We start from the raw sequence: 22,888 nt of genomic DNA on the forward strand, positions 1-22,888 counted from the left end.
TTTGGCAAGGCACTTCAACCCTCACCAATTTAATCAAAGAACCCCCACCTAACACTGGACATTCTGTCCTTCTCCTTCCCATCGGGCAGAAGTTGCAAAAGCCTGAAAGCACTAGGCTCAAGAACAACATGTATCTCACTGTTATGACTTTTACTGGTCCCTAGTTCTTCAAGATGGACTCTTGACTTCTCAATTTTCCTGGTTATGGCCTTGCATCTTATTGCCTGCCTATGCTGCTCTTTCTCTGTGATTGTCACATTTTATTCTGCATTTTGTTATTGTTTTCCCTTGTACAACCTCAATGCACTGTTGTAATGAAATGATCTGTAAGAATGGCATGCAAAAGTTTTCACTCAGTACATATAACAATAATAAACCAATTTATAATTTATATTTAAATTCTTCCTGTTTAGAACATAACAGCTCACCAGTGTGACGTTGAAGCAACTTAGAAATGATGTCTATGCCTTTTTACTGCATATTCCACAGGTTTATCACACTCAAATAGATATTTATGTGAAACGCTTGAGACCATAAAATTGTAACTTAAATGATTCATGATTGTCATTAAGTGTATAAAAAATGAAATAAATCTCCAATACAGCTCCTTACATATGTCCTTTTCATGATGAAAGTCAATTTTATTAAATGAAAGATTGCTGTACTCCAGCAAACAATTAGTTCTCTTCCTGAAGCCACATTTTCAGTTGTCACTTCTTGGTGATAAAAATCATTTAATTGTCTGTATTGGAAAACTCAGTAGTGTTTTCATGTTGCAGCCTGTCTTAGATTAGCAGCTTGTGCTGTTGCCTAGTGCCTGATTGGCATCATTTGATATTACTCCAAATGTTAATAGCCCCACAGAAACATCTCCTTGTGATATTAGAATAAAAATGAATGATCTGCATGATATTGATTTCATAAATGATAGCATCTTTGTTTCTATGCATTAGTATTTATATCAATGATCTTGGCTATCTATATCCTACATGCAACAAGAATACTATCTGTTGGCAATGTCAAAGTGTGTTTATGGAACTGTGATACTCTTGACTTCATGCATAATTGGATCAGTATGTGAATCCTTGTGTATGCCAAAGTCAGTGTGTGAATGACAATATATAGATGACAGAATCCCCCTTTGACTTAGATACACTATGTCATTGAGAGTCTGTCATTTTTAACAGTGCACCAATGTTAAAAAAAAACTACATTTATTTCTATTCACTTCTGCTCCTATCCCCTTTCATCTTTGCACATCGATTTCAGTGTGCTATTCTCTCTCAGCTGTTAGCATTCAGTTTTAGCTTTCCTTTCTGGGTTGTGTCACAATGTCTTGGTCTGTGCTTGTTGTAGGTAAAGAAGTGTCATCCTGGACATCCTCCTCATCTGACTGGACAGTTGGTGTCTCGGCTCCATCAGCTGAATTTGGGTCCGTGGAATTGGAAGAAGTGGATGACTTCCTGGATCTTGTTTCTGCAGAATTTCGATCTTGAAGGGTAATCTGATTATTATAAAATTGCTCATCTGTGTGAAGAAATGGCATTGAGGAAATATTAAATATTCAAAAAAAGTCAAGAGCAGGATACATTCCAGTTTTCACAAAGCCAAAAATGAACATATCCACCACCCCAGGATTAAAAGCAGCTGGATAAAGCTAGTTCTCATGTAAATTGGACCCTGGGTTGCTGTTGCTACTCCACACTTCCAGCATAATTCCTCCATTTTCATGGTATAATGCAAACTGACACTATGTCTGGAACATAATTGAGAATCCCATTTGTCTGGATCATTTAGCCGCCTATAAATCCCATGATATGGCAGACTATTTCTGAGGTTTTCTGACCAGTAACACTCATCTGACAAATGTTCCATTGCTTTCCTCTGCTTTTTGCTTACCTGACAGTGCTGATACCTCAAAGCCATCCATGTTGAAATTAAGGAAGTCACCGAGTACTTCGTGGTCAGGCACGTCCAAAAGGTCCACCTGCTCCAGTGTGTCCACATTGACTTCCATTGAAGAGACGCTGCTAAGTGGTGCTGTGGGAGAAAGAAATCTCTTCAGCCATAGGTAATGAAATACTTCAAGTTATAAACTGCCTTTTTATTTTCCTCTTCTTTGAAAACTTGTAAGAGGTCATATTTTACGAATGGATTCACAATAGATTGAGGCAAAGATTAATGTGCATCTCCTCTGACCTGTGACATCTGATGTTCCCAATGTGGCAGCCTCTACATTTTCAAGACCAAATGCAGAGTTGATGACTGTTTCACAGAACACCTATGCTCAGTCAGCAAAGCCCATCCTATACAGCCAGTTGCAGACCATTTCAACTCCCCATTCCCACACTGTCCATTTTTAGCCTTTTGTAATGCCAGGATGAAGCCCTGTGTAAACTAGAGGAGCAATACCTTGAATGCCACTTGGGTACCCTGAAACTCTGCATTTGGTCTTGAAAATGTGGTTGATTGGGTATGCAGGGACCCCTCCTCAATTTGCCTGGATATTGAAGCTTCACAAGCAATATGCCCTCTTATTAATTTGCTTTTCTTCAATAAGATGAAACTAGGTAAGGAATATTGTCGCAATCCAATAACAATTAATACAGTCAGGGCTTGGAGGGCGGTGCGACAAATTGAGGGCAGCGCAGCGAAAATATCACCCTTCACTCCAATAACCGGCAGTCCAGATTTTCAGCCTGGCATAATGGATTCTGGATTTAAACTTTGGATTTCTAAAGGTATTTTCTATCTAGGAGATTTGTTTGATGAAGGAACGATTATGTCTTTTAGTCAAATAGTACAGAAATTTAACATACCCAACAAGGATCTTTTTCGTTTCTTTCAGATAAGAGATTATATACAGAAAAAATACCATTGTTAACTGATTTCTATAGTTCTGACATAGAAAAGAGCATGTTTCATTCTAAGGGTGAAGTCTCTATCAGTACTTTTTACAGCATCCTGAGGGAATGTTCTTGTGGAGAGGCTGAGCAGCTGGGAAGGGTCTGGGAGGAAGAGCTGGGAGTAGAAATTACAGCTGAAACATGGGAAGACATCTGTGAAAATGCAAAGAAAATTTCAGTGTGTAATAGCATTGCAACTCAAAATTCTGCATAGAGCCCATCTGACTCCAGATCGTCTCTCAAAATTTAAGACGGGTGTTTCTCCAATGTGTTCTAAATGTAAAGTAAATACTGGAGTTTTCACCCACTGTTTTTGGACTTGTCCCAAACTTAAGGCATACTGGAGTGATATTTTTGGTGAAATGGAAAAATGTTGTGTTGTAGTGAAGGCAGATGCAAAGCACTTATTTAGCCATTCTAATTTCCCATTACAATGTTCATCTTGAATCTAAAACTATTTTAAAACACTAAGTAGGTTTATCCAGATACCTATAATGAGTACTGCCCTGACCACCATATAACAGAAGGACGTGGTACTCCCAGAGAAAGCACATGAGTGGAGTCACAGGAATATTGCTAAACATTGAATCATTTTGTATCTTTGCAAATATCTCATGGACTGAGGTGTTTCTTTTGGAGCAGATAAATCTGAGGGGCTACTTAATTGAACTGCATAAAATAATGAAGGGCCTAGAACTTGTGGAGAAAACCCATTTTTCTTTACAGGGAGGTGTATCACTGATGGCATGTATTTAGCTAATTGTTGGAAACTCTGGAGGTGAAAATAAACAGGTTAGGCCTGGAAGTCACCAGCAGATAATATGAACCTGAAGCAAGGTTCCAGCAAAGGGGATAAAAAGTGATAGAGTAGGATCAATCAATTGTGACAGTGGAAAAGTGTGTATGGAACAGGAAGAGATAGCAAAGATACTTAATGAATACTTTCTTCAGTATTCATTACAGAAAAGGATCTTGGCAATTGTAGGGATGACTTAAAGCGGATTGAAAAGCTTGAGCGTATAGACATTAAGAAAGAGGATGTGCTGGAGCTTTTGGAAAGCATCAAGTTGGATCAGTCTCTGGGACCGAATGAGATGTACCCCAGGCTACTGTGGGAGGCGGAGATTGCTGAAGCTCTGGCAATGATCTTCCAGGGACGGGAGAAGTTCTGGAGGATTGGAGGGTTGCAGCTGTTGTTCACTTATTCAAGAAAGGTAGTAGAGATGACCGGGGAAAAAATAGACCATTGAGTCTTTCTTCAGTGGTTGGTAAGTTGATGGAAAAGATCCTGAGAGGCAGGATTTATGAACATTTGGAGAAGCATAATATGATTAGGAATAGTCAGCATGGCTTTGTCAAAGACAGGTCGTGCTTTATGAGCTTGAGTGAATTTTTTGAGGATGTGACTAAACACTGATGAAGGTGGAGCAGTAGATGTAGTGTATATGGATTTCAGCAAGGCATTTGATAAGGTACCCCATGCAAGGCTTATTGAGAAAGTAAGGAGGCATTTGTGGATCCAAGGGACCTTGCTTTGTAGATCCAGAATTGGCTTGTCTACAGAAGGCAAAGAGTGGTTGAAGACAGATCATTTTCTGCATGGAAGTTGGTGACCAGTGGTGTGCCTCAGGGATCTATTCTGGGAACCCTTTTCTTCATGATTTTTATAAATGACCTGGATGAGGAAGTGGAGAGATGGGTTAGTAAATTTGCTGATGACACAAAGGTTGTGGATAATGTGGAGGGTTGTCAGAAGTTACAGCGAGACATCAATAGGATGCAAAACTGGTCTGAGAAGTGGCAGATGGGGTTCAACCCAGATAAGTGTGAGGTGGTTCATTTTGGTAGGTCAAATATGATGGCAGAATATAGTATTAATGGTAAGATTCCTGGCAGTGTGGAGGATCAGAGGGCTCTTGTGGTCTTAGTCCATAGTACACTCAAAGCTGCTACTCTGTGGTTAAGAAGGCGTACGGTGTATTGGCCTTCATCAACCGTGGGATTGAGTTCAAGAGCCAAGAGGTAATGTTTCAGCTATATAGGACCCTGGTCAGACCCCACTTGGAGTACTGTGCTCAGTTCCAGTTGCCTCACTACGGGAAGGATGTGGAAACTATAGAATGGGTGCAGAGGAGATTTACAAGGATGTTGCCTGGATTGGGGAGCATGCCTTATGAGAATAGGTTGAGTGAACTTGGCCTTTTCTCCTTGGAGTGTTGGAGGATGAGAGGTGACCTGATAGAGGTGTATAAGATGATGAGAGGCATTGATCGTTTGGGTAGTCAGAGGGCTGAAATGGCTAACACGAGAGGACACAGTTTTAAGGTGCTTGGAAATAGGTACAGAGGAGATGTCAGTGGGTTTTTTTTAAGCAGAGAGTGGTGAGTGCGTGGATTGGGCTGCCAGCAACAGTGGTGGGAGCAGATACGACAGGGTCTTTTAAGAGACTCCTGGATAGGTACTTGGAGTTTAGAAAAATCGAGGGTTATGGGTAACCCTAGGTAATTTCTAAAGTATGTACATGTTTGTTATAGCATTGTGGGCCAAAGGGCCTGTATTGTGCTGTCGTTTTTTTAATGTTTCTATGTTTCTGAAATGTAGAACCCAGGGCAACAGTTACCAACAGAAGGCAGGCAACCAGAAAAATTAACATCATAAGGCAGTCACCAGCAAAATATACTCACCAGGAGAGAGACCAGCAGCATAGGCAGCCATGGGAGAAGGTAGTTATTGGCAAAGACAGGCACCAGGAGAAAGGTAATCAATAGGAGAAGGCAGTTACCAGCAGAAAAACATCCACCGGTCGGCAGCAGAAGCGAGGCAGCAGGGAACCACTCACCAGTGGAACGGAGTCAATAGCAAAAACCAGGTGCCAGCAGAAGCAGTTAACAGGGAAAAGCAGGTACCAGTAGAAAATAGACACCATCAGAAGAAAGTCATCATGAGAATACAGGCACCAGGATCAGATAATCACTACGAGACCATCACAAGCAGAGGCAATCACCAGATGAAGGCAGAAGAAAGTTGCAGCAAAAAGCAGTCACTTCCAGAAGGCAGGCACCAGGAGAGGGCAGATACCAATAGACGATGTTCTAAGCCAGGGGTTTCCAACTTGGGGTCCACAGACCCCTTGCTTAATGATATTGGTCCGTGGCATAAAAAAGGGTGGGACCCCTGGTCTAAGCAAACAACATCCACCAGCCAGTGTTATTACTTTTATTTGCCCAATTTGCACATTGGTTATTTTTAAGTCTTTGTCTGTTTATGTAATTATCTGATCCTGGTACTTGTATTCTCATGACAACGGCAGAAACAAGACACCGGGGAAGATGTTCTCCAGCACTTATATTCAAGAAAATGATATATAATATTGTCAAAAATGAGGTGTAAGTATGTTGAGATAATTTAAGATTTCATTAAAAAGGCCAAGAAATTAGTAAGAAAATGGATGACAGAATAAACAAATAATTTAATGCAAAATAAATATAAAGACCGTAAAAGCTTCTACATTGCCCTTTCTCAGAAAGGATACACTTGCAAGGGAGGTAAGTGGACTAGGGTTGTTCTGCCTTGAGATTCAAAGAATGAGAATTGATTTCATTGAAGCATACTAAGTTCTTACTGGGGTAGATGCTTCCTCTGGTTGTGGATGGGAAGTGGGGTTCTAGTACAACATTCAAAGTAAATTTACTATCAAGTATATATCTGATACCATATACAGCCTTAAAGTTATTATTCTTGCAGTCATGTACAGGGAAATATGAAATACAATAGAAATTTACAAAAAATGTTTTACAGGCAAAGGCTTAAAAATAACTGACATGCAAAAGAAGACAAATTGAGCAAATAAAAATAATAACAAGAACATCAATTGTAAAGAGCCCTTGAAAGTGAGTCTGTGAGTCAATGTATCAGATTAGAGAGTGAGTGACTGAATTTATCCTTGCCAGTTCAGGAGCCTGATTGTTGTTCCTGAATCTGGCAGTGTGGGACCTAAGGCTTGTGTAACTCCTACCCAATGATAGTAGTGAGAAGGGGACATGGCTGTCTTCTCAGGGGTCACTGTCTCAAAATAAGAGTTGGCCCATTCGGGACTAAGCAGGAAAGACATTTTTTTTTCAATACCCAAAACGGGTATTCAATATTCAAAACGAGATTTATATTGATATGTTTTGGATATTAAAGGAATTATTGGATATTGGACTTGTGCCAATAGTAAAGGATCAGCTGTGATTTTGTTGAATACTGGGAAACACACACAAAATACTGGAGGAACTCAGCAGATCAATCAGCATCTATGGAGAGGAATAAACAATCGACATTTTGGGCTGAGACCCTTCATCAGGACTGGAAAGAAGCCAGAAAAAGATGGTGAAAAGAAGGGATAGAGTAGAAGCTGGCAGATGATAGGTGAGGGGGAAAGTGGGTGGGTAGGGTAGTGGAGAATCAAGTGAGAAGGTAAGAGGTGGCAGAAGTTAAGGGTTGAAGCAGAAAGAATCTAATATGAGAGGACCAAAGACCATGGGAGAAAGGGAAGAAGGGACACCAGAGGTAGGTAATAAGCAGGTGACGAGAAGAGAAAGGATAAGAGGGGGCCAGAATGGAGCTTGAAAAAAGGGGTTGGGGGAGAAGAGAAATAACCAGAAGATAGAAAACTTGCGGAATCTCTTGTGTTATTGATTCATGGGCAAAGCACAAGGACAAAAATGGCTTATTCCTTTTTCTTTTTGTGCTCACCAATGGCAATGGAAGGCTAGCAGCATTGTTTCTTAAAAGCCCATCCAGTTAGCTCAACATCATTAGTAGAGAAATCTCAATTGATTGCCAATAACTGACTACACGCTCATCAATCTCCTCTGTTTTGCAGCAGTTAATGATGGATAATTAATGCCAGGATCACCAGTACAGTTTGATCCCTTGAAAGAACAAAGGAAGAAAAGAAAGTCAGCTCTTATTGAGTCAGGATTAGGCCCTGCTCCAGCAGCCAGAGCACCAAATCTAAGCTATTAGAGCAGTCTAATACTGGAAAAGACTATCTGTACTCACGCCTCTGAGACTTGATTTGCCAGTATGCTCTGGTGAAGCAGTCTGCATCAGGCTGGAGCACATCTTCAAAGAAACTCTGCCGGTCCCTGAACTTCATCGCTTGGGCGTACTCAGCACTCAGCAACCTTAGAGGGTGTTCTGGTTCGGCTGAAAAGCAGAAGTGCAAAGGTCACAGTGTGGTCAACATGAACCTTGCATAAATCTGAAATAAACAAGCTAATAGAGAAAGACAAGGCTCTCCAGTTTTCTGCAAACCATCAGGTTTGTTAATATTCTGATGAGAAGGCAACCTGGTGTCCATATTTAATCAGACCACCTATTTTGCAGACAATCTCTCAGTCAAGGATGAACTGCTTCCACATGGATGATTTTTAAAAAAGGGCTATGAGGGAGGAAAGGGTTAGATTGATCTTAGAGTAGTTTAAAAGGTCTGCACAACATTGTAGATCAAAGGGCTTGTATTCTGCTCTATGTTCACTCCTGTTTTATGAGCTCTGAGAGTGTACCAATATGGGACTTTCAGGCTCTGCCACAGGTGGAGCAGATTGGTGGGTGGTTGGGTAGTGAGGGATAATGTGTTTGTCCTCCATGTTCTCCCTTTTCAAGAAATCCTATTAACTTTTTGAATGCCTTTCCAATTTGAGGGGGAAGGGATCAGGAATCACCCTGTGTCTGACAATTCCAAATCCAAACTTACACCAATTCAGGATCTGGATTTTTTTGAAAAAAAAGAGCAGATCAAATGAGATGGACCTGGAAAACCCTTCACACTGACTGTTAGGGCCTTGTGACCTCCACAGAAGCCTGACAATTGTACTCACAGGACATAATTTAAGGTTTGATGGTCATTGTGCTTAAGCTGTGCTTATCATCAGAAGGGTCTACAGTCAGAAGGGTGTGGCACTGAGAACCCTTGACATTAACAGTTCCATGATAATAGATTAGAGTCAGGCGAGGTAACCTGTCGATTACTGCCTGCTCTTCTCCCTTAACAGCTTAATCAGTATTCCACTATGTTGAATCCCACTGGGAAGAAGCACAGATCGGCAAGGATGGAGATTTGTCTTTGTCTTTGTATGGCAGATTTCAATGTTACCAAGTGTCCTATAGGACGCAGCAATAATACTATTGCAGTGCAAAGTGGTAAGGGAAACTGCTCAGGAGAGAAATCTATCTGATTTCGTTCTTATCTGCCTACCTGCCCAAGGTACATCTCTTTATGGTAATATTGTTGGAAGTGACCACCTGATTGATCTTGTGAGGTGTCCAAGCCCACACTAAATACACTCTGCAGCAGAGTTACTGAAGTGAATGGGATAGCACTAACCTGGAAGCACAGAACTGAGCATCCATGGGTGACCAGCTGCAGCAATTATGTATTCTGCCACAACATTCATCCTCCTGACCTGGCCAGTAAGAACTAAGAAATCAGAGCAGAAATTGGCCACTCATTCCTACTCCACCCCCAGTCTGCTCTGCCACTGAATATGATCTCCATTTCATCTGCACAAAATTCCTTCATCTTAGTCCTGTGCATGCTCCATCTGAGGCAGAAAATTCCAAAGATATTCAATCCTCAAAATTTCTCCTTATTTTGTTCTGTGATGATGCCTGCTTATTGGTCAGTCAGCTTATTGACATCCAGCTTATTAGACACTCTCAAGTGTGCTTCAATGAGTTCATCACCTCTTGATGAATATGGGCCTCAAGCTTTCAATATTTGGCAAAAGTCCTCCATCCTTGCCACCTCCCGCCAATAATCAGCCGATTACATCCATGCTGATTACAAGGTACAGAGGCTAAAACTGCTCACAACCTGCAGTCAAACCATTTGTTCCTAATCTCAGTTTCCAGAACTGTAACCACTCTGCAATTCTGATATAACTATTTTTAGCCTCTATTTTAAGTAGTAGCTTCAGCCTGGTACTTAACAAATGCCCCTTGAAAATACAGATATTTTACTTCCATTGCTTCCCTCCAATATCTAGTTGCATCCTCAAAAAGGTCTTCGGTTGATTAAAATTATGGTCTTCATAAATATTCCCTAATTTTTTTGACACTGCATCCTTAATGAAGAATTCTAATGTTTGCAAGCACGGTTACCAGACTGCATGGGTTACTATTCCCCAGACTTTTTCTCTCTTCTTCCTTAAGAAGAAAGTGTTACCTTGCTATCTTGAAAGCTACTGGTACTGTTCCAGATTTTTAGAAATGTTGGAAGATGATCATTAAAGCCTTCAATATTTCAGCTTTTAGAAATCTGGGACATAGGCCATCTGAATCAGGGATTTATATGGTTTTAGTTCTCTTAATTTTTCCAGTACTTTCTCTACAGTGATTTAATGATTTTATGTACTTCACTGTCCTTAGACTATTGGTTGGTTACCATACAATTATATTAGAGTTGTATCTTTTGCAAAATGTTAGTTTTAATGCCTCAGCCATTTTATTAATCCCCATTATTGTTTTTATTGTGAATGTAAGACCCTGCTGGACATTGGTTGCATAGAATACTGCAAGCACATTTCACAGGTTTAATGGCGAGACCGACGGTGGGGAAGCTGCATTGCCTTGGTTGTTCCGCGGACAAGGCCCACATGCCTCGTAGTCACTTGTTGGTAATCACCAGCAAAGGTGAGAGGTGGATGTATGCGGCTGCATTTCATACTGGGTTGGGAGCTGGCCCCTTCTGAGAGTGCTGCCCTCTGGTGTTCGCTTGGTGGAAAAACAAGCTGGATCAGGAGAAATCAGGGACTTGCTTTTCTGAAATCATAACTATTCCTGCTATATGCTGTGTGCTGTTGGTAATATGTTTTGCATCTTGGTCACAGAGGAACATTCTTGTTTGGCTATACTCATGTATGGTTGAATGATAATTGAACTTGAAACTTGATTATAATTGGTTCTGTCACTGGTCTGTAGGACCACATTTATTTTTACTACTCTTTTACTTATATTTTCAGAATCTCTTGCAGTATTTTATACATTTCTTGCTAATTAGCTTTATCAAATTCTATGGTCATTTGATTCTGCTTCCCTTCAGCCTCACCATTCTTCATGACCACTCCATAGTCTCAAATGGATCACTTCCGGATGTTTTATTTCACTGGAAATTTGTCATTGTGTATTTACCCCACTTTATCATCTGCTATAATGCAATATTTGCTCTTCTAAAAATTAACTTGTGTAGAGAAGATCATGATAAAAATTATGTCAAGGGGAATATGGTAAGCAATTTGAGAGTTTCAGACTTAAAATGAAAAAGTTCCTTTTTCAAAAACAAAGGTGTTTTTCTAAGCTATAAATTTATTTTATTACTTCAAACTAAGCATACTAAAGTCTGTATGTTGCATTGTTTAACAATGTATCTTTACACAAGTATCAACAGGATTTCTTGTCTATCCTCCCCCCAGTGAGAATAGCAGCCAGTGTTCTTTAGTGATAATGATGATTGATTACTGCAGGGATGTTATATGGAAGCAGTTTTATTTCCCCAAGACAAATTTCACTTTCCAAAGTAACACTCAAGTAATTCTCTAAATTGACCCACGTAATACAAACAGTAAACACGAGGGTCCTGACGAAGGGTCTCGGCCCGAAACATTGACAGCGCTTCTCCCTATAGATGCTACCTGGCCTGCTGTGTTCCACTAGCATTTTGTGTGTGTTAATACAAACAGTGTTCCCTAATTCATTAAACACGTTACATCTAAATTTGCATTTTGAAAATGCGTGTTGTAGCACAACTGGCTGTATTAGTGAGGCTTAGGTTCAAAGAGGAGTGGATAAGGTATGATGGGAGAAGCAGGATCTCCCTTTAGGAATGCTACAATTGAACGTGCCTCCTCTACTTACCCCAGTAATGCGTTCTGGAGCCTGGTTATCCATGCACAGAAACACTGTTTCAAGTTGCTTTTGTTTCTTTTTGCCAACAACCTTCATTCTACACTCAGTGACCACTTTATTATGTACACATGTTCATTAATGCAAACATCGAATCAGCCAATCATGTGGCAGCATGGGTGCACCAGCAGGCTACATGCTTAGCCCCATTACTCTACTCACTTTACACTTACGACTGTGGGGCTAAGCACAGCTCCAATGCCATATTTAAGTTTGCTGACGACTCCACTGTCATTAGCCAAATAAAAGGTGATGATGAATCAGCATATTCGTCTGAAAATAGACTGAAAATCTGGTTGAGAGGTGACACAACGACAATTCAGGGTTAGCAAGACCAAAGAGCTGACTATTGACTTCAGGAGGAGGAAACTAGAGGTCCATGAGCCAGTCCTCATCAGAGTGGAGAGGGTCAGTAACTTTAAATTCCTTGGTGTTATCATTTCAGAGGACCTGTCCTGGGCCCAACACTTAAGTGCAATTGTGAAGAAAGCATGGCAGCGTCTCTGCTTCCTTTGAAGTTTGCGAAGATAAGGCATGACATTCAAAACTTTGACAAACTTCTGTAGATGTATGGTGGAGAGTATATTGGCTTGTATCACTGGCTGGTATGGAAACACCAATGCCCTTGGACATAAAATCCTACAAAAGTAGTGGATATGGCCCAGTCCACCTTGAACATATTTACATGAAGCATTGTCGCAGGAAAGCAGCATTCATCATCAGGGACCCCATTACCCAAGTCAAGAACTCTTCTCACTGCTGCCATCAGGAAGAAGGTACAGAAGCCTCACAACTCATACCACCAGTTTCAGGAATGGTTATTACCCCTGAACCACAAGGTTCTTGAACCAGTGGAAATAACTTCATTCATCCCATCACTGAACTGTTCCCACAACCCATGGACTCACTTTCAAGGACTCTTCATCTCATGTTATTGATATTTATTGTGCATTTATTTATTAATTAATAATTATTATTACTTCCTCTTTGTATTTGCACAATTTGTTGTTTTTTGCAAATCAATTGTCTGCCTTGTTGGGTGCAGTCTTTCATTGATTCTGCTATAGTTCTTGGGTTTACAGAGTATTCCTGCAAGAAAATGAATCAGCGTGGTATATGGTGGCATATATGTACTTAGATAATAAATTTGCTTTGAGCTCAGTACATAGAAGCATGCAGACATGGTCAAGAGGTTCAGTTTTTGTTCAGACCAAACATCAGAATGGGGAAGAAATGTCATCTAATTTTGACTGTGGAATAATGGTTGGTGCCATACAGGGTGGATTGAGTAGCTCAGAAATTACTGATCTCCTGGGATTTTCATGCATAGCAGTCTCTAAAGTTTACAGAGGATGGTGTGAAAAACAAAAATTATCCAGTAAGTGGCAGTTCTGTGGATGAAAATGCCTAGTTAATGAGAGAGTTCAGAGGAAAATGCCAGACTGGTTCAAGCTGACAGGAAGATGACAATAACTCAAAGAACCATGTGTTACAACAGTGGTGTACAGAAAAGCATCTCTGAATGCACAACATGTCGATCGTTGAAGTGGATGGGGTACAGTAGTAGAAGACCACATCGTGTTCCACTCCTGTACCAAATAAAGTAGCCACTGAGTCTGTGTCCCCCATTTCATTAACCCTTTGCCCAGTGGAAACAGTTTTATTCCATCATGTCTGTCCATACCCTTCCTGATTTCAGGTAACTGTATCACATCCCAAAATTTCAATAGTTCCAAGAACAACCCCATCCCCACTGGACTCAGAGCCATAGACTCATCACAGAAATTATTTAAATAATCTTTACTCAAACCCTTACATCTTTCCTAAATATCTGGTTACAATACCCCTACACTATTATACTGTGTTTTGTCTTGATTCAGTGTAATATTCATTTAGAATCAGAGTTTTATTATCATTAACATATATTGTGAAATTTGTTGTTTTGGTCGGCAGTACAGTGCAGTATAAAAAATAGACCATGAATTACTAAGAATATATATAAAATTAAGTAGTGCAATAATAGTGAGGTGGTGTTCATCGTTTCATGGACAGTTCTGAAGTCTCATGGCGGGTGGGGTAAAAGCTGATCCTAAACCGTTGAGTGTGTGTGTCCTCTGGCTCCTGTACCCCCTCCCCGATGGTAATAATAAGAAGAAGCCATGAAATGGGTGATGGGGTTCCTTAATTTACTGCAAAGTATTAGGGATATCTCCAAAAAAAATCTCACATAGAATAAGACGGTTTAATACGTTACACACCATGTCAGTGTTTTGTCTCGCTCCCTCCCACTGACACAAAACTTTTGAGTTTGAAAATATACCCCTCTTTGCAAGATTACTGATAACAGCCAGTTGTTCAAATCTTGGGTGAAATGCTGGAAGCTAGTGACTCAGCGTCAGCCCTTTCTCTGATATGCTTTAAATCTGGCTGTTTTTTTCACATTCCTTTCCAGTGACCTGTCCTTCCTCTGGATCCCAGCGAACTGATAACATACAGCGGAATAGCGGGGTGGATTATTACTTACAGGAGTTTCTCTTCCCTGATGTTCCCTGCGCTGACATCTCTGTAAAATAATACGAACTTCTCAGAATCCAGAGCGATGAGCAGGTGCCTGTGGCAATCGGTACCTCTGGCTGTGAGCTGGAAGCTTGTGACTGGACTGTCTGCTTCCCAGCGTCCAACAAGAACTGGCAGTAGCCGCACATTAACCAGCGACTGTGGCATCAACCATTCAAACCACAGAGGGGAAGTGGCAGCGGCACATAGCTTTCATACTCACCAGCCAGGCTCTCCGTGGTCACATCGGTTGTAGCGGTATGGAAACATTTTGACCAGTCTGTAAATGTTTCTTATTGAGAGGGTAAAGATCATTCTTGAGGATCCCGCTTTGTTGAATCGCCAGTTCCCTCCCCTGCTGCCGCAGCATGCGAATTAGCACAGCCAGCCAGCTTCTTAAATCACTTCGTTCCTCAGGAGCAATCCCTGGGCTCCTGTCAAGAGTCAACAGAGGGCTGGAAACTTACCGATGAGTAATACTGCAAAATTGCCCTCGTGAGAACATAATAAGAGGTCCAGTCACATTATACCATGTTTAATGTTTCAAACTAGTAACATTTTCCATAACCCTGAGAGATGAGAACGTTGGACTATTGGAACATTATCACTTCAGAAACCTAATAACTTATCAAACACTTCCGGGACATGGTTAGATGCAGAGTAACTGCACTCTTATGCTGTCCCTTTAAAAACTGCCGGTGCGATATTGAGTATCTCTCCCTCTTCAATGTCCCCTTGAACAATCCCAGGGCAGAAACAGTGCTGGTTCAATACTGTATAAGTTTCTCTCTTACACCATTCCATAAAAAACTCCAGGAGAAGAAGCAGAACAGAGTAAAACTCGGTCTACTCTGAAAGAAAATGAGATGGGTTGTATACAGAGCAACGTTTATTCTACAGTACCTCTGCCCAATATTTTCCTCAGCATCACTCGAAATATTTTAGAACCCCAAAATGAAGATTTTACACTGTCCATCAGATGCAGACCATCAGAGGAAGGTTTTACTTGGTGGCTTCATATTTGCTATAAGTTTGTTGGGAACTCCATAGATACAGTTTGCCAGGGTTTGACGTAGCATTTGACACAGTAACCTGAGCTTGGAGAGGAATGTGATCTATTCACTGATCCTAATTCATTTTTCCTTAGCAACACAAACAAGGTGTTGGAGGAACTCAGCAGGTCAGGCAGCATCTATGGAAAACAGTCGATATTTTGGGCCAAAACCCTTCGTCAGGATGTTGCCTGACCTGCTGAACTCCAGGAATATTTTATGTGTGTTGCTTTGGATTTCCAGCATTTGCAGATTTTCTAGTCTCCATTTTTCCTTAGTCAGTGTTTAGAACAGGGGTTCCCAACCTGGGTTGCACAGACCCCTCAGTTGAAAAGGCTCCATGGCACAAAAATGGTTGGGAACCTCTAGTTTAGAAACAAAGAGGTGATTTTGTTGAAAAGTTCACAGATGTTTTCCTGGCTGAGCTGCCTACACCCAGAGTGAACAACATCAAATTAAAGGTTCGGTCATTCATGGCTGAGATGAGAAAAGACTTTTTCACCCCAAAATTCCGGCCTCTCTCTGGAATTCTCTACCCAAGAATGGGAGGCACAGACACTGAGTAATTTCAAGACAGACACTAATAGGTTTTTTTGGGTGTTAAGGGTATCATAGTGTGTGGGGACCCTGCAGGGAAGTGGCATGCAGGTAAACAATTACCCATCACACAGGCTGCTCTTTCTTATATTCTTACATCTTATTGACCTCCTGTGCCAGCTTACTAGTTTCGCCTCCTTCCCTCTTGAACCTATAATCTACCAGGTTATCTACCATAACACCACCAGGTTCAGGAACAGTTATTACTATTTAACCATCAGGTAACTGAGCAAGTGTGGACACCTTCACTCACTTCAACACTGAGCTAATTCTACAACCTATTGGCTCACTTTCAAGGGCTCTACAACACATGTTCTCAATGTTATTTACATATTATTTGTTCCTTTTTGCAATTGCACACTTTATCTTTTTATGCACATTACCTGATGTCCATCTCTGTGTGTAGTTTTTTTAGAAACATAGAAAACCTACAGCATGATACAGGACCTTCATCCCACAATGCTGTGCCAAACATGTACTTACTTTAGAAGTTACCTAGGGTTACCCATAGTCCTTCTATTTTTCTAAGCTCCATGTACCTATCCAGGAGTCCCTTAAAAGACCCTATTGTATCCGCCTCCACTTCTGTTGCCAGCAACCCATTCCACGCACTCACCATTTCCTGCCTAAAAAAACTTACCCCTGACATCTCCTCTGTATCTACTTCCAAGCATCTTAAAACTGTGCCCACTCATGTTAGCCATCTCAGCCCTGGGAAAAAGCCTCTGACTTTTATAAATGACCCAGATGATCAATGCCTCTCATCACCTTATACACCTCTATCAGGTCATCTCTCATCCACTGCCGCACCAAGGAGAAAAGGCCAAGTTCACTCAACCTATTCTCATAAGGCATGCTCCCCAATCCAGGTAACATCCTTGTAGATCTCCTCTGCACTCTTTCTATAGTTTCTACATCCTTCCTGTAGTGAGGTGACCAGAACTGAGCACAATACTTCAAGTGGGGTCTGACCAGGGTCCTATATAGCTGCAACATTACCTCTTGGCTCAAACTCAATCCCATAATTGATGAAGGCCAATACACCGTATGCCTTATTAACCACAGAATCAACCTGTGCAGACAGCTTTGAGTGTCCTATGAACTCAGACCCCCAAGATCCCTCTGAAACTCCACACTGCCAAGAGACTTACCATTAATACTATATGCTGCCTTCATATTTGACATACCAAAATGAACCACTTCACACTTATTTGGGTTGAACTCCATCTGCCACTTCTCAGCCCAGTTTTACATCCTATCAATGTCCCTCTGTAACCTCTGGCTACCCTCCACACTATCCACAACACCCCCAACCTTTGTGTCATCAGCAAATTTACTAACCCATCTCTCCACTTCCTCATCCAGGCCATTTATAAAAATCATGAAGAGAAGGGATCCCAGAACAGATCCCTGAAGCACACCACAGATCATCGATCTCCATGCATAATATGACCCATCTACAACCATTCTTTGCCTTCTGTGAGCAAGCCATTTCTGCATTCTCAAAGCAAGGTCCCCTTGGATCCCATGCCTCCTTACTTTCTCAATAAGTCTTGCATGCAGTACCTTATCAAATGCCTTGCTGAAATCCATATACACTACATCTACTGCTCTACCTTAATCAATGTGTTTAGTCACATCCTCAAAAATTTCAATCAGGCTCATAAGGCACGACCTGCCTTTGATAAAGCCATGCTGACTATTCCTAATCATATTATGCCTCTCCAAATGTTCATAAATCCTGCCTCTCAGGATCTTCTCCATCAACTTACCAACAACTGAAGTAAGACTCACTGATCTGTAATTTCCTGGGCTATTTCTACTCCATTTCTTGAATAAGGGAACAACATCCGCAACCCTCCAATCCTCGGGAACCTCTCCCATCCACATTGGTAATGCAGAGGTCATTGTCAGAGGCTCAGAAATCTCCTCCCTTAACCTCCCACAGTAGCCTTACTCCAGTTAAATGCTTTCCTAATTTGTCTGTTCCTCTCCCTCTTCAATGCTATGGTAAAGGAGATAGAATTGTGATCACTATCTCCAAAATGCTCTCCCACTAAGAGACCTGACACTTGACCAGGTTCATTTCCCAATACCAGATCAAGTACAGCCTCTCCTCTTTATTAATTCTATTGTGTGTGTGTGATTTTTGTTTTTACTGTGAATGCCTGCAAGAAAATTAATCTCAAGGTAGTATGTGGTAATGTATATGTACTTTGATAATGCATTTACTTCAAACTTTAAATAGTATATCCTTCTGGGCTCTCACAGACCTTGGCAGCACACTTGTGAGCCATAGGTGAAATGGACGTAACATTTGACCAGCTCCCTTCTGCTTCTCATTGTCAGGAAATGGAGAGGAGGCCTGACCCGGAAGCAAAGCAGCACAGGCAATTAAACAGTATGTGCTAGTTTACTAATAAGCTGCAAAATAATAAGCCATGGTGGCCACAAAACAAGGGAGAACAGATGCTTAATATGACAAGCAACAAGGTAACTGAAAGCTAGAAGCAACAGTTTGAGGCTGGCTAGTTCAATGAACAAAGAACTGTGGATGAGAGCTGTCATTAACATTATATGTACTTGGATAATAAATTTACTTTGAACTTGAACTTTGGAAGACTGCGTTTATAAAACCCACAGCAGATTGTGGATCTCATGGTTCATACAGGGCTTACGGTTGGGGAATGATTTTGTGGGGTCACACTCATCTACAAGTGTTTTTATGAAGTTCATGACATCTGTGGTATATTGGTTCAGATCCTCTGAGTTCTTGGATACCACCCAGTTCACTGACTCGAAGCAATCCCATAGCCACTCCTCTCCCTCCAATGACTGCTCCTTTGTTGTCCTTATCTCTGAACCTTGCTCTTTAGACTCTGACTGTATGCAGGTAGGAGAAGATTAATCAAGTGGTCAGATTTCTCAAAATGCAATTTAGACATGGAACGGTAGGTATTCCAAATTGTTTTGGGACCCCTGGTTATATGCTGATGGTAATTGGGCAGAGATTTCTTCAAACAAGCCTGACTGAATTCCCCGGCAATGATTTGAAAGGCATTCTGGTCGGCTGTTTCTTGTTTGCTGATGGTGACACTCAATACATCTGGTTCCTGCTTAATATTAGCCTTTGGTGGTATGTAAACTGTGGTCAGGATCACAGAAGAGAACTTCCTTGGTAAGTAGAATGGTTGGCACTTAATCATTAGATGTCCCAGATCAGGGGGACAATAGTGCAACAAGTCCACTGTGTCTGAGTACCAGAGAACAGAGACTTTTTCACGAAGCACAGATCCCAACCTTTTACCTTCTCTGAATCAGCAGTCCAGTCCAACCTAAGTATCGAGAAGCCTTTGGGATTTACTGACATAGCCGGCATGTCTGAAATGAGCCATGTATCCATGAAACAAAGAATGCAGCAATTCCTCATTTCTTTCCAATACAGCAATTTTGCCCTCAGGTCCTCAATCTTGTTCTCCAGCAATTGTATATTTGCTACCAGAATGCTGGGTAGAAGTTGTTTTGTGCCTCTTTGTTTTAGCCTGGCTTGGAGACTTCCCCTCCTCTCTCTCTTTCAGCTGTGGTGATCTACTTTCATCTGCTTAAAGCATGCCTTAGAATTAAGTCTACTGACTCCTTCAGAAAATCATGAATTCACTAGTGTGTTAAGTCTGTTCAAAATTATGTTTCTTAAATGGAAATTACAGGCTGCAGGTTGCAGTGAGATTAGTTCAAAAGAAGTATATTTGGAAATTTTATAAGCTGCCCACAACATATCGTTGTGGTTTACCAGCACCATCTAGCTTGTTCACTCATCTCCCTGATGGATGTGGATCTGCTTGTATGTGCTCTATGCATACAGTTGGTGAAGATCTGGGTTACACAAGTGTTTTGAATCCAATATCCATCAAGAGGGGAAGGTAGTGGTTCTTAATGGTGATTTTGTGGAGTTCATGGTAGTCGATGCAAGGATGGAGACCCCCATCTTTCTTTTTGACAAAGAAGAATCCTGCACTGGTAGGAACTGGGATGGTCTAATTAAGCCATGCTGTAGCACTTTGGCAATGTCATTCATGGCCTGGGTCTCCGGAAGGGAGAGGGAGAACAGACAACCTTGGGGAGGGGTGGCACCCGGGAGATGGTCAGTCGCACATTCTTGTGGTCTCTGAGGTTGCAGAGTGCTGGCCTCCCTTTTACTGAAAGCAATGGCACTGCAGTGGGAGTTTGGTGGGGTCGAAGGTTTCCTCCTTCTCCACAGATTTATGGGGTGAGCTTACAGGCAGGTGGTCCAGAAGAGTAGTAGAGAGGCAAAGATAGATATTAGACTACTGGAAAATGACCCTGGAGAGGTAGTAATGGGGGACAAGGAAATTGCAGGGAAACTGAATAAGTATTTTGCATCTGTTTTCACTGTGGAACACATTAGCAGTATGCCGGAAGTTAGAACGCTCCTGGGGGCAGAAGTGAGTACAGTTGCTATTACTAGGGAGAAGATACTTGGGAAAGTGGGAAAGATCTGAAGGTAGATGACTCAACTGGACCAAATGGAATACACCCCAGGGTTCTGAAAGAGGTAGCTGAAATAATTGTGGAGGCATTAGTAATGATCTTTCTTAAGAATTACTAGATTTTGAAATGGTTCTGGAGGATTGGAAAATTGCAAATGTGACTCCACACTTCAAGAAGGGAGAGAGGCAGAAGAAGGGAAATTATAGGCCAGTTAGCCTGGCCTCAGTTGTTGGGAAGATGTGGAGTCAATTGTTAATTATGTGGTTTGGGGGTACTGGAAGCACATGATAATATACAGTGCCTATAAAAGGTATTTACCCCCCTTGGAAGTTTTCATGTTTTATTGCTTTACAACATTGAATCACAGTGGATTTAATTTGGCTTTATTGGACACTGATCAACAGAAAAAGTCTCTTTTGTGTCAAAGGGAAAACAGATCTCTATAAAGTGATCTAAAATAATTACAAATATAAGACACAAAATAATTGATTGCATAATTATTCACCCCTCCCCCTTTAATATGATACATAAGATATCACTGGTGCAGCCAATTGATTTTTGAAGTTACATATTATTTAAATGGAGATCTGTTTTTGGAGACCTGTGTAAAGTCATGGTGTTTCAATCGATTGTAGTAAAAATATACATGTATTTGATGACCCAACTGCTGGTGAGTCAGTATCCTGGCAAAAAACCACACCATGAAGACAAAAGAACACTCCAAGCAATGCCACAAAAAGGTTATTAAAAAGCACAAGTCAGGAGATGGATACAAGAAAATTTTCATGTCACTAAATATCCCTTGGAGTACAGTTAAGTCAATCATCAAAAAATAGAAAGAATATGACACAGCTGTAAAGAATATGATGACTTTAGAGGAGGTACAAGCTCAGTGGCTGAGATGGGAGAGACCACACATACAATTGTTGCCTGGGTGTTTCACAATTCACAGCTTTATGGGAGAGTGGCAAAGAGAAAGCCACTTGAAAAAATTCACATGAAATCTTGGATAGAGATTGCCAGAAAGCATGTGGAAGACTCTGGAGTCAGCTGGAAGAAGGTTCTTCGGTCTGATGAAAACAAAATTGAGCTTCTTGGCCATCAGACTAGATGCTATGTTTGGTATAAGCCAGACACCACACATCATCAAAAAACATACCATACCTACCATGAAGCATGGTGATGGCTGCATCTGGTGATGGGATGCTTCACTGCAGCAGGCCCTGGAATGATTGTGATAGAGGGTAAAATGAAGGCAGCAAAGTACAGGGAAATCCTGAAGGAAAACCTGATACAGTCTGCAAGAGAACTGTGACTTGGGAGAAGGTTTGTTTTCTAGCAAGACAATGACCCCAACCATAAAGCCAATGCTACACAGGAATGGCTTAAAAACAACAAAGTTAATGTCCTGAAGTGGCCAAGTCAGAGTCCGGACCTCAATCCAATTGAGAATTTGTTGCTGGACTTGAAAGGGGCTGCTCTCTCATGATTCCCATGCAATCCAACAGAGCTTGAAGTGTTTTGTAAAGAAGAATGGGGAAAAATTGCCATGTCCCGATGTGCAAAGCTGATAGAGAGCTATCCATACAGAATCAAGGCTGTAATTGCTGTGCTTGAAGGGGGTGAATAGCTATGCCATCAATTATTCTGTATTTTATATTTGTAATTAGTTCACTTTGTAGAGATCTGTTTTCACTATGACACACAGAAGATTCTTTTTCTGTTCATCAGTGTCAAAAAGCCAAATTAAATCACTGTGATTCAAAAATTTAAAAAAAATATAACAATGAAACTTAAAAATTTCCAAGGGGAATGAATACTTTTTATAGGCACTGTAGGCTAAAGTCTGCATAGTTTCCCTAAGGGAAAATCTTGCCTGAAAATTCAGTTGGAATTCACCCACAGAACTGACACTCACTCAATGTATTTTTGGTTTTTGCACCATTCTCTGTAAATTCTAGAGATTGTTGTGTGTGAAAATCCCAGGAGTTCAGAAGTTTCTGAGATACTCAAACCAGCCTATTTGGTAGTAACAATCATTCCACAGTCAAAGTCACTTAGATCACATATCTTCTCCTCCTAATGTTTGGTCTGAACAACAACTGAACCCCTCATGCTTTTGTGCATTGAGTTGCTGCTACATAATTGGCTAATTGGATATTTGCATTAGTAAGCAGGTGTACAGATGTATCTAATAAAGTGGCCACTGAGTTTAAAAATCTTCCCAATCCTCCAGAGATTCTTTTGGGACAGGATGGATTACTGACATCACCTGTGACATAATGTTTACCCATGGATGGTTTACTTCAAGCACTGAGA

The 22,888-nt window shown here is 41.0% G+C and overlaps 1 protein-coding gene across 1 annotated transcript; it reads right to left on the bottom strand.

Moving 5' to 3' along the window:
* Positions 1 to 617: 617 nt before the first annotated feature.
* Positions 618 to 14,575, bottom strand: LOC140735941 (dysbindin domain-containing protein 2-like). The gene is made up of 4 exons (XM_073061557.1): positions 14,380 to 14,575; positions 7,953 to 8,099; positions 1,900 to 2,040; positions 618 to 1,527 (listed from the first exon to the last, which is right to left on the bottom strand). The coding sequence occupies exons 1-4, from the start codon at positions 14,558 to 14,560 to the stop codon at positions 1,304 to 1,306; spliced, it is 693 nt and encodes a 230-aa protein (XP_072917658.1). The 5' UTR covers positions 14,561 to 14,575; the 3' UTR covers positions 618 to 1,303.
* Between the last annotated feature and the right edge of the window lie 8,313 nt (positions 14,576 to 22,888).

The sequence above is a fragment of the Hemitrygon akajei genome, chromosome 11 (assembly GCF_048418815.1).
Source record: "Hemitrygon akajei chromosome 11, sHemAka1.3, whole genome shotgun sequence".
Classification (NCBI taxonomy): Eukaryota; Metazoa; Chordata; class Chondrichthyes; order Myliobatiformes; family Dasyatidae; genus Hemitrygon; species Hemitrygon akajei.

What these genes read in the sequence shown, in the direction of transcription:
- LOC140735941 (XM_073061557.1), bottom strand. Translation starts at nt 14,560, where the DNA reads ATGTGCGGCTACTGCCAGTTCTTGTTGGACGCTGGGAAGCAGACAGTC. An exon ending in ATCAGGGAAGAGAAACTCCT is followed by an intron (nt 8,100 to 14,379) that starts GTAAGTAATAAT and finishes TCTGCTTTTCAG; the next exon opens with CCGAACCAGAACACCCTCTA. An exon ending in GCAAATCAAGTCTCAGAGGC is followed by an intron (nt 2,041 to 7,952) that starts GTGAGTACAGAT and finishes TTTCTCCCACAG; the next exon opens with CACCACTTAGCAGCGTCTCT.